This window comes from Aythya fuligula, chromosome Z (genome assembly GCF_009819795.1).
Source record: "Aythya fuligula isolate bAytFul2 chromosome Z, bAytFul2.pri, whole genome shotgun sequence".
Lineage (NCBI taxonomy): Eukaryota > Metazoa > Chordata > Aves > Anseriformes > Anatidae > Aythya > Aythya fuligula.
In genome coordinates this window covers 74,136,294-74,148,360 of record NC_045593.1, presented here as the reverse complement: position 1 = coordinate 74,148,360, position 12,067 = coordinate 74,136,294, and the positions used below count along the sequence as shown (strand labels likewise).

Sequence of the window (12,067 nt, the reverse complement as noted above, 5' to 3'; positions counted from 1 at the left end):
CACTAACTGAGAAGTAGCGATACCAGTGGTATTTCTACAATAAATAAGGCACCTGAGAGCCTGCCCAGGAGCTCAGCCTTGGGACACTAATCCAGAAGAAACCAGGATTTACTGAGTATCTCACTTTTGTTCAGGATTCCCCAGAGGTCTGGGCCTTGGTTTTCAGAATGGGAGGCTTTTGTGTTCTACATGTTTGCATGGGTACTTAGGGTTACTGCAGAGGTACTGGTATTTCTGGTGGCTGCACTAATAGCTGTGTAAGAGACTATTTTCATGGTGATGACTCCTGCCTGTGTGCTCTAGTGATCTAGGACTCCAGGCAATACCATTTTAAGACTAACTGAAGCCGCCAGAGAGAATGACCTCCCTGAGTTAATATTTCTGGTTGTGCTGCTCCTAAGCACAGTTTTGTTTCATGTATGTCATTCTTAATTTCAAAGCTGCTTTAGTGGGACAGTTCAGATGTGTAAGAATTAGTGATAACTCCAATTTCTAATTCTCCAGATTGTGCATGTATTTAATTTAGCATTTAATTCTCCAGTTGGGTATATATGAGAAGCTACCTTTTCTTTTCACCATTTCCTGCCCTTTGAAGAGTTAGCAAAAACAGTGTCTCAAAATGTACAAACTCTATGAGTTATGCTGGTACAGAAGGACAAAACAGATGACTGATGAGTGAAGGTTACTAGAATGTTCATGTAAAACTCAGCTGTATGTTTGTGTCTGTTTTCTTTAAGCCTGAAGTTCAAGTACGTCAAGTGGCTGTGAAATTCGCTAGCACAGTATTTCCTCCAGATCATATCCCTTCCAGATACTTACTGCTGTTAGCTGCAGGAGACCCGTAAGTTTTGTTGTTTTTTTTCCCTTTAAATTATTTTCATCCAAATATATATAAACCCAAATATGTATTTACAAGATCCAATATATGTTTGGATGGAATACGTATTTGTGCATATAGATGCACACAGATGTATATCCCTAAAAAAATAAATGAAAATCAAGTATAGTAATTTGGAAGTTGGCCCTTCCGTATTAGCAATGTTGGTAGACCTGTGGACAGCTGTTAATATGTCTTACACCACTTTTGGCTTGGATTCTTTTTCTAGTTTCCACTGAACTGCATTGTTTAAGGCCGGGCTGGATGGGATATTGAGCAACCTGGTCTAGTGGGAGGTGTCCCTGCCCACTGCAGGGGGTTGGAATTAGATGGGCTTTAAGGTCCTTTCCAACCCAAACCATTCTGCAATTCTGTGCTAATGACCAATTGCAAAGTAAAATGCATTGCAGTGAATTTGGCCACCTTTACAGTGGCTAGAAATTCTTTTCTCCTGGCAAACTGTTGCAGTCTGTTTTTAGCTTGGCTTGCAAAGAGTCAGGACTGTGCCTGTGTGAAAGTTGCCGTTTGCTGCTGAGAAGCAGGTGACTCATTAAATTTGAGTAATCATTTCATTCACAGTTATCTGTTCTTGCCACTTGTGAGTTTTTTTTTTCCCAACTTATTTAATTGCTCAGTTTTTGATGTGCATAGCTGTTGTATAACAAAGGAAGGTTAAACAGACAGACTGCTTTGTCATAGCAGTGTCAGCATTGTTTTAGGAGTTGATGTTCAGGTAGGTAGGGAGCAATAAACCTGGTAGGTGTTAGCTGAAGCTTGTAGGTAGGAAGTGATGAGGTGAATTGGAAAAAAGGATGTGGAAACCAGAAAGTGGTAGTGAACTCTACCAGGATATAAAATGAGCAGAAATGGGCTGGTCCAGACTGCTTTGTTGGGCCCACTCATCACTACCCTTTTCTTCCTGCCTCTGTATAATAAACAAATCATTGGAAGTCCCAATAAGTGTTTGACTTTTTTTCTTCCTTACAGAAAGCCACTTCTCATTTTAAAACAGTTTGCTCTTAGCCAGTTTCCTAAGATCTCATTGCTCATTAGAGACTATTTGTTCTGTGCAAATAATGTCTTTCTTGTCTTTTCTCCTTCAAGGCGGGAGGAGGTACACGGAGAAGCACAGCGGGTGCTGAGAACATTTCCTGGTAAAAATGAAAAGGAGAGTTCTGGGAAGCAGATGCCTTCCTTTCCTGAAATGGTCCATTATATTCAAGACAAGGTACAGTGCTTCTGTCCCAGTAAATGACAACACTGATGCTTACGTGTGTAGTAAGGGTGGTCTTCCCATCTCAGTCTCCATTTCTTTCACCTCCTTTAAGGAGCAGAGTTAGCTAAGACCAGAGGGAAGACCATACATAATATCAGAAGAACCACACTGCCAAGGTTAGCACTTACAGTTAAATTTCTGCTGGCAATAATCACAAGAGATCTAAGTGTTAAGTGACATGGATCACTAGAGTTTATCCTTTAAAAAAGGGATTATTTTGCAGTGATGCTGTTTGTGCAGAAGATGTGTGACACAGGGAAGCCAGTGTTCAGGGCTGACAATCCAGTATGTTTGACAAACGATCTTGGCAGGGATAAGAAGGTTACTCTCTGGTTAGGCCAGAGAAAAATAATACTGTGCATAAAATAGAAAAAGGGTTCTGGGATGAGAAAGGAAGATACTGGAACAAACGAAGAAGTCTGGTTTGTTCCCTTAGAGGCTTGGTTATTCATCTTCTTTGCAATCAGTAAAAATAATGGCCATGTAAGTAACCTTTCATGACCTTTCATGAGTCTAGTGGAATGATGTAACAAAACCAATACCAGTGAGTTTATCCTATTTACACTGAGTTTTCCTGGAGAAGAGTTAAAAATCTAGTCTGCATTACACACTTCTGTGTATAGTAGCTATATCAGACTTGCAAGCTATAAAGATGATATGAAGTGTCACTTCCTTTTTCCTTTGATTTGTTGTCTTTTTTACAAATCTAAGAAGTATAGTATCAGTTTGTCTGGTTTTGCAAGAGATCTGTGACTGCAAAACTCCTACAGATGAGATATTTCTTGTGAAATGCTATACTTTGCTGGTGTTTGAAGTATGTGAAGCTTTAGGAAAAACTTGTTTTTATCCATGCTACTGGTTGTTCATATAGACATAAAAAATTAAGAAACCAAGGCTGAGTTTTACTACTAACAAATGCCTGTCACTACGTAGGTAATATTTTTAAATTTGTTTGAGTTTTGTAATGGCACTCAGTGAGTATGCATAGCTTGGCACAACAGGCCAAGGCACAAAATGGCTTTCCTGCATGAGTTACCATCCTTCTCTTCCTTTATAAGAAAGTTTATTTTAAAGAGTAGGGCATGATCTGCTGAGCATGGAAAGGAACCCACTCCTCAAGGAAGTCATCTTCTGGTTCACTAAGGCATGCTTTCACTGGTGGCTCTGGATGTCACTGAGGTTCCAGTGCAACAAAAGATATGAGCACATTAAGAGATGAGGATCTGTTGACTTAAATATGACTAACTCATGTGCAAAGCTTCCTTACTGAATCCAGCCCTTCCACCGAAGTGCATATTGACTAGAACATACTGACATGCCTTTCTGGAGCATTGGTAGTAGGTATTGCTGGAAACCTTCTGGTTTTGGGTGTTTTTCTGCTGGAATATTCTTCCTTGTCAAAGCGAACATTTTCATGGAAATGAGTTGCTTGCTTGCTGCACCAGCCTTCTACTAAGCAGGTAGCAGGGTCTTAAAGACCTTCTGGTCCTGGTTGGTGCTGCACAAGGTGCTCACTTCCCAGTACTGGGGAAGCCTAGTTTCTCTGAAGCCACCCCAGCTAGAGCTGCAGTCTTCACGGCTCCTGGCTGCCTGGCAGTTTGGGAGCCTCTGAGTTTGGAAGTTTGAGGTATTTTGGTTTTGAATTCTAAAGCACTTTCTATTTTGCCTCAGGGAGGGGAAGAATGTTGTCCCTCCACCAGCCTGCCCTGCAGCTCTCTATCATGAATTCAGAATTTCCACTTTCTGATTTCAGAGAGGGAGGACAAGCTGACGGACCCAAAATATGCTTTAGGACTCCTTATCAAATGCACTGTGCCTTTTTTATTCTGCTGCACATTTTCAGTTGCTAAGTGGAGGATAAACACAGCAAAATTTCACTGACCTTTCCAACATCTCTGCTGTTCATGGATCTGAACGTCCTGCTCTTAATATACTCTGTTGTTTAGGCCTCTCACCGAATGAAAACTCCAGCTAAATATATGACTGGGACTGCAGCCTTGCCTTTCAATCCTGCCACATTTGGAGAGGTAATTGTCTGTATTCACTTCCTTCGATGTGTTTACCATTATTTATTTAAAGGACAATGTAAGAAGCTAACAGTTATGGTAAGTCACAGCACATTCCAGAATTCCTTGTATAAACAGATACTGGGATTAACTCTCCTCACATTATTCCTCTGTCCTTAAAAAGAGGTCTGAAGAGAATTTGCACAAAGGTTTAGGAGGGGTGATACTAGTAGGGCTGCTCCACTGCTTTCTGAAGCAGACCTAATGTAAAACCTTCTTAAAGGAAGGAACTGGCAATCTTCTACATAAGCTCCATTATTCTCCTTGAGGCTGTTCTTTTCATAGCAGATGCCCTGGCTTCATTGAGCTGGAGACAGAAATTCAGATGTGATGCAAGATCTGTGTTGGTAATGCATTGAGTTGCATTGGATGCATGCCAGATTGGTATAGAGTACAGGCTGAACAGCCTGCAAGCAGATTGCATCAGCTTATGATAAACCAAAACGGTGTTTAAGATTTAATCTTTTGAATGTGATTCAGGCACTGTAGGATTGTCTGCTTACACAAGCATGTTGCAGGAACTGATCTTAAATTTTCTTGCACTTTGTTGCTGCTGACTTTTCTGTCTTGAGTTGATTGAAGAAGGAACTGTCTTGTTTTGATTATGTTAAAAAGAGCAAGGAATACATTGTATTTCTTTCTCCTCTATGGTGTCCCAAGTGCTGTTATATTCACAAGAATCCTATGTTTTTCTCTTCTCTTCTTAGATTGTTCTTTACCTGCGGATGTGTCTTGCTCACAGTGCAGGCGTGGTACCAACCTCACAGAGCTTGGCAGATATGCAAGATCATGCCCCAGCCATTGGGCGTTACATTAGAAACCTCATGTCTGGCAACCACATATCTTTCTCTTCCTCCTCTTCTTCAAAAAGTGTAGAAACCAACCCTGTACAGATATATATTGGCCTTCTTCAGCAGCTGTTAGCTGGTGTTGGAGGTAAGAAACTGTGTGGAACAGCATCTTTACGAAGTCATTTATTAGAAATGAGTTGCCACACCCCCAGTACTTTGAACTTGGCTTCAGCAATCACACAGTTGCAACACAGACAGTATAGTCTTCAGCGTAAACTTGTTCTCTTCTATGCTGCTGCATAGGTTAGAGGAAGTGGGACAGTAAAATTGCAGCATCAGTTGACATAGTTTGTTAAAATTGTGAAGCCATTGTCTACAGCGGTTTCCTCAACAGTGAATGTTGTCTTTGTCATGCTCATAACCACATACCTGTGATAAGTGTAGTCTTGAAGTGCTTGAAAACCTTTAGAAAAAATTGTTACCCAAATTGCTTGCTGCTGTGAGTTTACCTAATATCTCAAAGAAATAGAATAACCTACTTTTATGTATTATTTGGTATCCCTGGCAAATTGCATATGGATACATTGAAATGGCTGGTATTTCTTATTTCTTTTTATTACTGATTGTTTGATGGTCTTAAATACTGCTAGTCTTAATAACCTGTTTTTTTTAATAACTGTTCAGGTTTGCCAGTCATGTATTGTCTTCTGGAAGTTGTTTCAGTGTATCCAGAAAAGCTAGCCACCAGATTTGTAGACAAAATGGATTGGATAAAGGTATGTTGAAAACCTTTTTCTTAACTTTTTTTCTTTTCCCTCTCTCCTTTATGTTTTGGGGTTGGGGGTAGAGGAGGCTTAGCATGAGCAAAATTTGGCATTTTCCTATGATGTGAAGTATGCACTTAATTCAAAATCTGGTGTTTCTATGTACAGTCAACACCTGATGAGGTGTTACATGGCACAGGGTGGAAAGAAGTATTTTTTAGCTTCTTTGATGTTAGTGATTTTGTTCATCGACCTATGTGTTCCAGGTAATCTATGTCATTAATCCTCTTGGAATAGTCAATTTTTGTCTTGACTGGAAGATCTGTTAAAACAGCAAAAGAAAACTGGAAAAAAAAAATCTGGAAATTTTTGAAGAAATGGGTTATAAATAGGTATATTCCAGTTGGAAGCTGTGACAGTCCTCTCAGAAAATGAGATGAATTAGGTTCCTTATTGTATCAGAGCACTTCTTAAGGAATTTTTTTGTTGTTCTTTTTTATTAGCCCCATACAAAAAGCTGATAAACAGGAGCCTGGTGGGCAATAAACCAAAGGGAATTCATCTTTGTTTAGACTCTGTTCTTGGAAAGTTTCTTTGGAACTTTTCTTTTAATTATTCAGTTTAATCAGGCTTTACTACACTCTTACGGATTGCCTTTGCTTCTATTTGGGGAATCTGTCAGCAAAAAGTACTTGGTCAACCTAAAAAAAAAAAAAATACAAAATAAAATTAGAATGTATCATAATAATTTCTCCTGCTGATACCCGCAATTTAATGCGTCTCTTTTCAAGTGCAAGCATGAGCTTCAGAGAAGAGCTTAAGACTTAAAAACAAACCAAAACCAAAAAATAAAAATTAAAAAAAATCTTTTCCAGTATCGCTCCTCATTTGCAGGAAACCCTTCATTTTCTTTGGTCTTATATCCATTAGCAAGCTTCTAGGGATGGTAATTGATACTACCTAGTTTCCAGTTATAAATCATCTTTTGTGTGATTTCACTTTGCCAAGTGGAAGGAATGGTTCCAAGGGCTTGTTAGAAGTCAGTAACATGATCTGATACAAGTTTAGAGTTGAAATTAGAGTTGTATTTCAAGAGCTTGACAGGTCTCCTATTTTGCTTTTTCACTTGGCTCATTTTTGTATTATTTCTGATAACCCAAGTAATTTAAAGCTTAGTGTATGAATTCTGGACGTGAGTGTGTTGCATTATACCTCAAATTAATGGCAGAGGTAAGATTATATCTTAACAAATGGCCTGAGGCTTCCAAAATTCAACTTTCTGGCAATTTAAATAATAAAATATCTCCAGTATGAAATGGGTAGATTTGTACTGAGGGCTGTGATTTCCTGAACACTTGTTTTTTCTTTTCGGTTGTCATTGCATTTAAGTGGTTTAACCTCTACAGGCTTCTTTTTTTTTTTTTTTTTCCCCTTTGATTAATAGAAAGGAAATGGAAGCTTATGGTAGCTTGGGAAAAAATGGCATCTTCGCAGTTCCACAGGGTTTCTAAGCTCCACATAGATGTGAAATGTGGAAGCTTTTCTTTGAAAACAAAATTCAGCAAAGCGTTCTGTCAACATGTTTAACTGAGAGCTGGTGATTAGCCCTCCTGTGGCTAGCGGTAATCTTCTTGCTAAAAGTTAAGCATGTAATGAATGCTTTGCTCAATTTAATGCTTTGGTTCTTACTAGGTGATAGTACTCTCAGTTTAAAGAATGAAATACTATTTGTGCTGCTGCATGATGATTGTGGCTGTAAGTTTGGACCTCTGTATGAACAGACTGTTTGAGAAGTTATTGTTTCTTATTAACAACTCCCACAGAGCCTGATGAACACGAACAAAGAAGAAATGCGTGAGCTTGCTGCCCTGTTTTATTCTGTAGTGCTGTCTACAATGTCTGGAAATGAGCTTAGGGCCTCTGTGGAGCAGCTGATCAAGATGACAAAAGACAATCATGTAACTACCTTCCTTTGTCTGCTTCCTGCTGGGCTTTTTAGTGTCATGTAGCTGGTGGGAAATCTGAACCTCTCTCAGTGTTTCCAGGATGTATTAGCCTTAATCTGAGTGTAAAATTAACTGTCTGGTTTCTAGTTGGGTGGTTGGAAGGGATTTTTGATGTAGGTGAGGGGAACGGATCTTTAAATAAATTAATCCCTGAAGCTGCCGTTCATGTTAGTAAGAGGGTTTCTTGAAGACACTACTTGTAAGCAAAGCCAGTGCAGTCAATGTATTCACCAGTTTTAGCCCCCCAGATATTCATTGTATTTTTGAAAGGTAATAGATCATACTACTTACGTCCTCCACAGTCCTGATTCTGTATTTGTGGGTGGTTAAAGGCACCCACAGAACTAAGAAAATGCCTATTTTGTTACGTATGTCCCCCCCTAGCTAAGCCGTAGCGCCCTGTGGCATCACATCACCTGAGAGCATCCCACTGCTGCAAGGCTTGCCCTGCTCAGTGTCCTTGACTGAGTGAGGCTTGGCAGCTTTCAGCCCCCAAGGGGACTAAAAGCTGGGTTTTGAGGATCCTGACCTCGCTGCAGAGTTAAGCCCTCACCTCTCCTTCTTTTTTTTTTTTCCCCTCTTTTTCTTAATTAAGGTAGCAATTAAGTCTCACAGCCTATTTCTGAAAAAAAAAAAAAATCCTTTTATAAGAATTCACCTGTGGGAGAAGACACTGCCATTAGATAGTCTCAGCACCAAATCAGAACTGGAAAAATTAATGTGCTTGACATTTAAATGTAATAATTAGTTATCACAGTTTGTTGCCTACCAAACTGTGTAGGGGTGCTGTCATCAATATTAGTAGGCCAAGTATACTCTCTGTGTCAGCAATGCAAATCTAAAGTAATTCCCCTTTATTACCAAAAAAAAAATACATTTTGTGTTCATAATCTTTGCATGTCCTGTTTTCAAGTAGAGAGTATAGCATTATCTAAATTCACCTGGCTGCGTCTGTACTTAAAAATCATGAGTTGTTACTTTTTTTTTTTTTTTTTTTTTTCCCTGACCACCAAGGGTTTAGGAATGTGAGTTCCGGTGATAAATTCTGAATCTGTCCTCCTAAATCTCTTCTGAGTTCTGTTAATTTGTCCTAAAGGACTCCATCAGAGAACATGAGCGGTATTAAGCACTCCGTTGTTGCACTGTATGTTAGAACTCCACATTCTTCAGGGTGCTCCCCAGCTGGCTTGTCCATATGCGTTTTTAAATCAGTGCTGTGTGCAAAGTGTTACTTGCTTTGAAAATGAGATTTTCTGCATTGTTGTTGTCTGTAGAGCCCGGAGGTCCAACATGGATCCTTGTTGGCTTTGGGATTTACAGTAGGAAGGTACTTGGCCAAAGGGAAAATCAGAGCAATGGAGCTACATGACATAGAACAACCAAACACTGCAGTCATGCCGGAGCAAGAAGAGCTCATAAAGTTGACGACAGAGACAATAGGTAACTTCCCTCCTAGGACTTTGCTGCATGCAACAGTTGTTTTTGAGCCACCCCAGGCTGAGGATTTTTCTAAGATACTCAGGTCATGCTATTACCTTGAGTTCATTTTGTGTTCCAAAATTGACAGCCTGTAAATTTACTGTATGATGAGATGTATGGGCATAACCCTTTCCAGCAAGAAATAGGTGGACTCTTTGCTCATTGACCAACATAGCACAATTAGGAGCAGTGCCACTGCCTAGGCTCCTCCTGGTTTCTCCTCTCACTTTGATAAGTTCTTGCATAATGCTTCCTACCAGCTGTAGAGGAGATAAACACCTTGCCTGAGTAAAACATAAGTGCCTGCCTGCCCACTGCTAAATAATAGAACAAGATCAAAGCCATCCTGTTTACTTTTTTTTTTTTTTTTTTTGTGTAGGTTCTTTTCTGGACAGCACCTCTCCCTTCCTTGTGGTGGCTGCCTGCACGGCTCTTGGGGAGATTGGCAGGAATGGCCCCTTGCCAATCCCCAGCGAAGGCACAGGGTTTACAAAGCTGCAGCTTGTTGAAAGCTTATTGGCCCGAATCCCTTCCAGCAAGGAAACAAATAAGGTAAGATTTTGTAATGTTATGATTCTTTTTCATTTCTGGAATGCTCCATCCTCAAGTTTACATGTATATTAATGCCAAGCTCAGCCTTGAATTTTAAAGAAGTGCCTACTGAACCTTGTTAGACCAAGTGTTGGCTTTAGTGAGTCAGACTTAGAGTAAGGGTTTTCAGAAAATCCAGCACTGCCTAGCAGTTGACTGAATGTGCTTTCCATATCTGTAAGTAGGAGCTAATGGGGTGAGAATTGTGAAAGGGGATGATTTTAATTCTAGAAAAATGAGAATATCTTCTGGAGAGTAATACTCAAAGGTAATATGAGATTTGTTTTGGTCTGTGTTGTATGGAAAAGCTGTGTTTTGGAAGAGAGGAGCAATTGACCTAGTAAGTCTCTTGCAAGTCTATTATGAGAGACCGTAAGTGAAGCTTCAGAATGACGATGAGAAGGAGAAGGAAAGACTATCTTCTGGACTTACAGGAAAATAATGTGATTGTTATTCTTGTTTTGTTTGTATTTAAGATGAAGGAACGAGCAATACAAACATTAGGTTACTTTCCTGTGGGAGATGAAGATTTTCCTCACCAGAAATTACTGCTGCAAGGTTTAATGGATTCTGTGGAGGTGAGAGACTAGCAATGTATTATTCTTTATACTGCAATGAGTTTTTCCATTTGAATGCTTTCAGTATACTCTGGTGCAAGGTTTACAAAGGCAGCTGTCTTCTCATCATACTGTCTCTTACTGTTTTGAAGCTGGTTTGAAATAGGGAGCAGAGGTGGGTTTGTGGATTGTAAAATGATAAAATGTTCTATGCCACAGTTTAAAAACTTGCAGTTGAGGTTTCTGCCCCAGTCTCTGAGATGAGGGCTACCAATATGCATAAAATATTCAGTGTTTGCAGCAATGAAGCCACAGGTCTGTGTTTTGGCTTTCAAATACACCCTAAAAGTTCCTTTCACATTCCTTTTCATCAGAAGTATGTCAGCTGCTGTTATTGCCTTGAATTAGCAGCTTTCTTTATAATAAGGTCTTTTGTCAGTCTAATCCACATGGTTTTTAGTGCAGTGTATTTTTTCATGGTACTGCAGAGCTGCTATACATTCTGCAATGTGCCAGACAGCAAAATTAAATAGGAAGTGTGCTCTTTATAGCTTGTTTTTATCTTCCTTCCTTGTTCGTGCTCACGTAGGAGCTGTAGAAGCATCTATTGAGTACGAAACAGGCTGGCTTTGCTGAGTGCTCCAGTCTGATGTGATCAAACAAGCAAGAATAGTAAGAACATTGTGTACACATCTACCAAATTATGGTTTTGAGTGCTGTGTTTATCTCCTGGAACTGCTTGGAGACATTACAACTTCCTTTATAAAATGTGTGCTTCAGAAAAAAAAAAAAAAAAAATGAGACTGCTAAGGACCTATTTCTCCAAATGCATGAGCATTTTGGGCTTCCAGAGAGTAAGGCAAGCAATCTAGAAGGTACACAGCAGGTTTGGAAAAAAGTTCTTAGAGCAAAAAATTCATCATAAATAGTGACAAAAAATTGGCAGAGTTCTGCACATTCTGTTCCTGAGATCTTAGGAAAATAGTGGAAAGAGGACAAAGCAAAGCAAAATAACGGCTGTTTTTCATGTGAAAGACAAATTTGTTCCTCTTTTAGAGTCACAGTAATTTTCGTTAATGTCTGATGATCTTGTTCTAACATAGTGTTATTTCAAACTTATGTCTCCAATTTTCTGTTCACTGATTTAAGCTTGTGCAGAGACCGTTGAGTGCGTTACAGGAGGCGTGTAGTAAAAATAAGTGTGGAGATCCAGGTGTGATAATCTTAGTTCTTACCATTTGTTTTGGAGACTTCTACACTGGCACAGTTTACATCAGCTTCGAGGTGTCTGAGTCACCAGCTGGTCTTAGAAGTTCAACAGAAGTGTGGTCTTATTGTAAATTGGTGCTGAGAATTGAAGTTGGGGAAAAGGCTGTGGTTTTGTAGAACAAATGCCACGGATTTTTTTGGTGTTTGTTTAATTGGTAGTCAGCGAGGCTCTGTTGTGTTTTTCAGGCTAAACAAATAGAACTGCAGTTCACTGTTGGTGAAGCTATTACCAGTGCTGCTGTAGGAACCAGCTCAGTGGCTGCACGTGATGCATGGACAGTAACAGAGGAGGAATATATACCCCCTCCAGGTAGGCCTTCCTAACACGGGGGGCTGGGTTGAGAAACATGAAATCTCACAGTTCTGGCCTAACACTGGCTTTGTCTCTGTG

General features: G+C 39.7%; 1 protein-coding gene across 2 annotated transcripts in view; it reads left to right on the top strand.

The window, feature by feature from the left end:
* Nucleotides 1–12,067, top strand: part of ECPAS (Ecm29 proteasome adaptor and scaffold) — a 59,437-nt gene that overhangs the window by 25,618 nt on the left and 21,752 nt on the right. For both annotated transcript variants that reach the window (XM_032205495.1, XM_032205494.1), the window contains exons 15-24: nucleotides 738–841; nucleotides 1,982–2,105; nucleotides 4,100–4,180; nucleotides 4,927–5,155; nucleotides 5,695–5,786; nucleotides 7,598–7,732; nucleotides 9,055–9,220; nucleotides 9,639–9,811; nucleotides 10,327–10,428; nucleotides 11,863–11,986. In XM_032205495.1, coding sequence (XP_032061386.1) covers nucleotides 738–841; nucleotides 1,982–2,105; nucleotides 4,100–4,180; nucleotides 4,927–5,155; nucleotides 5,695–5,786; nucleotides 7,598–7,732; nucleotides 9,055–9,220; nucleotides 9,639–9,811; nucleotides 10,327–10,428; nucleotides 11,863–11,986 — 1,330 coding nt within the window. The remainder of the gene's footprint in view (nucleotides 1–737; nucleotides 842–1,981; nucleotides 2,106–4,099; nucleotides 4,181–4,926; nucleotides 5,156–5,694; nucleotides 5,787–7,597; nucleotides 7,733–9,054; nucleotides 9,221–9,638; nucleotides 9,812–10,326; nucleotides 10,429–11,862; nucleotides 11,987–12,067) is intronic.